A 3,907-nucleotide genomic window follows, 5' to 3' on the forward strand; every position below is an offset into this window, starting at 1 on the left:
ACTGGTATAATTTTCATTTAATAAAACAACTAAATTTTAATAAATTTTACCCCAGTAAATAAAAAAAATAAATAAGATAATCTCCATTGCCAAAAGACTCGTGGGTGTGTTGGTGATATTTTATCTCAGTCGTCTTCAACTACCTCGATCATCTCACGTTATGGGCGTCCATACAACAACCAGTCTAATCACCTCTCATTTTTGCTACCCACGCACTCAACAGTCCGGTCAGTGCAACAGCACCTAACCGTCCAAATCGACTCATCATTTCAATTTTCAGTCCCCACGGAATCTTCTTACCAACGCAGAAATTATGGCCGGAACCATCGAGTGACAAGTTCCAACTTGCGCAGAAGTATACTTTATCATGAATTTCATGCTGCTTATAACTAACTTCCTCTGCCATCTAACTTCGTTAGAAAAAAATAATACCATTTACGTTGTTGGCGTGAGAAGGGTAGGTCTGCAGACTAGAAATCTCGCAGGAATTGTGATACTAAATGCTCTCTAAGGTTTCAGAATTCATTGGCAAAGAAGTAGCAGTTGAGTGTCACCATGCCAGAAGCCGATGAACCGCTCAAGGCATTTGGATTTGGACTTGAATTAGTAACTGGGGAATGCGTTTCAGGAAGGTTTACAGTCACAGAAACATGTTGCCAGGTGATTAATTAATTGGTTATGTTCATAATTGATCTGTTTCTTAAATTTCATGATCAATGAACCAGAAATTTGGGTATCTATTACAAATTTTATTAATGTATTTTGGGGTTTGGAACAGCCCTTCAAAGTGTTACATGGAGGGGTATCTTCCCTTATTTCAGAGGGTCTAGCTAGCATGGGAGCACATATTGCTTCTGGGTTTCAGAGAATTGCAGGCATAGAGCTCAATATCAACCATTTGAGAGCTGCAGCTCTGGGAGAGCATGTCTATGCACAGGCTAAGCCTATTACTGTAGGCAGGAGAGTTCAGGTTTGTCTTGTTTTGTTTTATTCAATACCGATACTTATGATCACACACGCACCATTGATTCGCAATATTATATTTGTTGACGGTTGCCATTGGGAAATTTTAAAGGTCCTGAGAAACTCTGAACAGAAATTTTCTGAACCCCACATCCAAAAGTTTTAATTCGAAGTACAAATTGACTTGCACTTTTGCCATAGGCTTAGTCTACATGTTTGTTTCAAAATATATCATAATTTTTTCGTGGTTGACATCTCCAATTCTTGAGAGACCAGAGCATACAGATTCATACTCAGAGATTTAGATGGCGATAGCAGAGAATAATTTCAGAGACAGACAAATGGAGAAACAACAAGATTACTCAATTAGAAACAGCGGAATATATAAAACAATCATTGGAGAACAGAAATCACTTCGCATTACATAACAGGCTTGGGCCTTGCCTTGCTTTCCTTGGCCAGAGAAATTACAAATTTATGGAGGCTGAAGAAGGATCTAGAATCCTGTATGTGATTCAGATGGAGATCTGGAATGATCTAGAAACTAATGGTGGTGTAGAGAGATCTAGAATCTTGAAGATCTAGAAAGATCTGATCTAGAAAGATCTAGAATCCTGGGTGAATTTGGTTTCACACTTAAGAATTGCCATAAGCTTAGTCTACATGTTTGTTTCAAAATATATCATAATTTTTTCCTTGTTGACATCTCCAATACATGAGGATTTTGGATGTTAGCCAATCATGAATTCTGCCAACTCCAATACATTGGATGTTAGCTAATCATGAATTCTGTTTATTTCAGGTAGGTTTATGAATGGATTTAATGGATAAGAAAGTGGGTTGAGATTATAGATTTAAATTTATAGGGGATAGAATATATATACCACATAAATTTTAATAGCCAAATAACTACACAGATTTTATTGTTTAATTTGGCCCGAACTTATTATTATTAAAAAATGTTAATGGAAACTTCTAATTTATTGCAGTGTAATAGAAAAGAGCATACAGTTTGTATATAGAAATTTATAAGGATATTGATGCACTTTTACTGTTCAACTTCATCTCTCCTTCAAACTGTCTTTCAAATCATTTCCAGGATAGTGATCCAAAAAGTGCTCCTAACCCAAATCGCTAAGTTAAATCAAAAGTGACTAGATGAAAGTTCAGTTCAGAGTTTCCAAACTATCGTGAAATTTTGGATGGTTAAGGAATTGATAGTTCAGGGTTAATTCAATTAGTTATGGTTATAAAAATAAGTGTTATGTGTAAGGAGGTTTGAGATTTAAATTTTGTCTGCTGAAAAAGCATATGTAGGTGTCTAAAAGTTATAGTAGCAATAATTAAAATCAATTTTGTGTAAGACAAAACCAAACGAGCCAATTATATATATATTCTTTGTCAGCTCAAAATTTATAACCAAAAATAAATAATCAAAATACAAGCATTATCCAAAAGGAAAAAGTGAATTGTAAATAGTGTAGATCTTATGAAATCAGAGTAAACAATCTCAGGGATCTGAGCAATTGTAAATAGTGTAGATCTTATGAAATAAGAGTAAACAATCTCAGGGATCAAGGCTCAGAGCACTAGTTTGGTGACTTGCGGGCCTAAATGTTAAGTTCTAGTAGATTAGGACAAACAATCAAGGGTGAATGTTCACTCCTAACAGTCCAGGCCAAAAAAATCGTATAGCAGTCGAGGCCAAAAATAATCATTTATACAAGTCCCTGGGGGAGTAGCTTCATGTGTCTACAAGCTGTTGTTGCACATCCACTTGCTAATATTGTGTATGTAATTGTGGTTATCCATATATCAGTTTAACTTGAAGTAACCATTTTTCCTTTTTCTGTTACTAGTCTCATAATTCAAGAATGCTTACACAGCCTTGTCCTATATAAATATTTGTAAAGCTTATTCTCTGTTGAAAAGTCCAGTATCCTCAACTAAACTAACCATTTTAAATCATCTATAGTTTAGATGATCTCTTTTTATCTGTCATGATTTGCTGTTTATGGTTAATTCAATAACCAATATCTTTTTCCTCCTCCATTGCGGATGCAAGTATCATTAAGGGCTAATAGTACTACTGTCAAAGAACTGAGCTATTACTGTCAAAGAACTGAGTTCTAAATTTACAATGGCAGGTATGGGAAGTGAAGCTTTGGAAAATCTCTGCCTCCCTGTTTTCCTCACAAATAGATCCTTCCAATTTGCCTGAGAAATCCCTTATGGCAGTTTCAAGGGTAACATTCTTATCTGGTATGCCTGTTCCAGAATCTGCACAAGGGGCTACTGCTGCAATAAAAAAGGTTGCAAAGCTGTAAAGGACACTTTGTAATGCTGAAAGCCTGGAAATTCAGGAGCGCAGCTTTTATGGAAGATGAAATGCGTACTTTCAGAAGGGAGGCCTAAAGAATATCTAATTGGAGACCTAAAGAATATCTTTTTTTTCAGAACGAAAAAGCTTGATTGTATTATATTGAGAATATATAAAGGTTTCTGATAGCTTCTTTTAAACATTCAATTTCCTGTGAAGCAAGCATTGAATCTAAGTCACAAGGCCGAAATATTATAAGGCTTTATTTGTTGAGTGTCTGCAAACTATGATGTTTTCTTTTTGGTTGGCAAAGGCAGTATCTAAAAACCTTACTGTAATTGCATACATTTTCAGGAATTCGAATTAATGTTTTCCATGGATTTTTCAGTTCTAAAAAGAAAGTTTAATTTCAAATGTTTCTGCTGCATTTAAACTTTAGGCATAAATTTGAATATATGCATATATTTTCAGTTAAAATACAAAATTAATCCATTACAATGTTGCTGATGTATATAAATTCCAGGCATAAATTCATACAATGGTATTTTACAATGATCACGACTCTTTTCATGCTAATGTCTCGAGAGAGTCACGCTAACAATCAATGAAACACTAAAACATAAA

The 3,907-nt window shown here is 34.8% G+C and overlaps 1 protein-coding gene across 2 annotated transcripts; it reads left to right on the forward strand.

Moving 5' to 3' along the window:
* The first annotated feature begins 264 nt into the window (after positions 1–264).
* Positions 265–3,697, forward strand: LOC149137970 (1,4-dihydroxy-2-naphthoyl-CoA thioesterase 1-like). 2 transcript variants are annotated; one of them, XM_089449004.1, is made up of 4 exons: positions 265–660; positions 779–970; positions 3,111–3,312; positions 3,356–3,697. In XM_089449004.1, the coding sequence occupies exons 1-3, from the start codon at positions 556–558 to the stop codon at positions 3,288–3,290; spliced, it is 477 nt and encodes a 158-aa protein (XP_089305130.1). In that variant the 5' UTR covers positions 265–555; the 3' UTR covers positions 3,291–3,312; positions 3,356–3,697. The 2 variants fall into 2 exon arrangements, with proteins under 2 accessions (XP_089305130.1, XP_089305129.1); XM_089449003.1 differs by having other exon boundaries at positions 267–660; positions 3,111–3,697.
* Positions 3,698–3,907: the final 210 nt, after the last annotated feature.

The sequence above is a fragment of the Pinus tabuliformis genome, chromosome X (assembly GCF_031772625.1).
Source record: "Pinus tabuliformis cultivar Carrire ecotype Pingquan chromosome X, CPIR1, whole genome shotgun sequence".
Taxonomy (NCBI): domain Eukaryota; kingdom Viridiplantae; phylum Streptophyta; class Pinopsida; order Pinales; family Pinaceae; genus Pinus; species Pinus tabuliformis.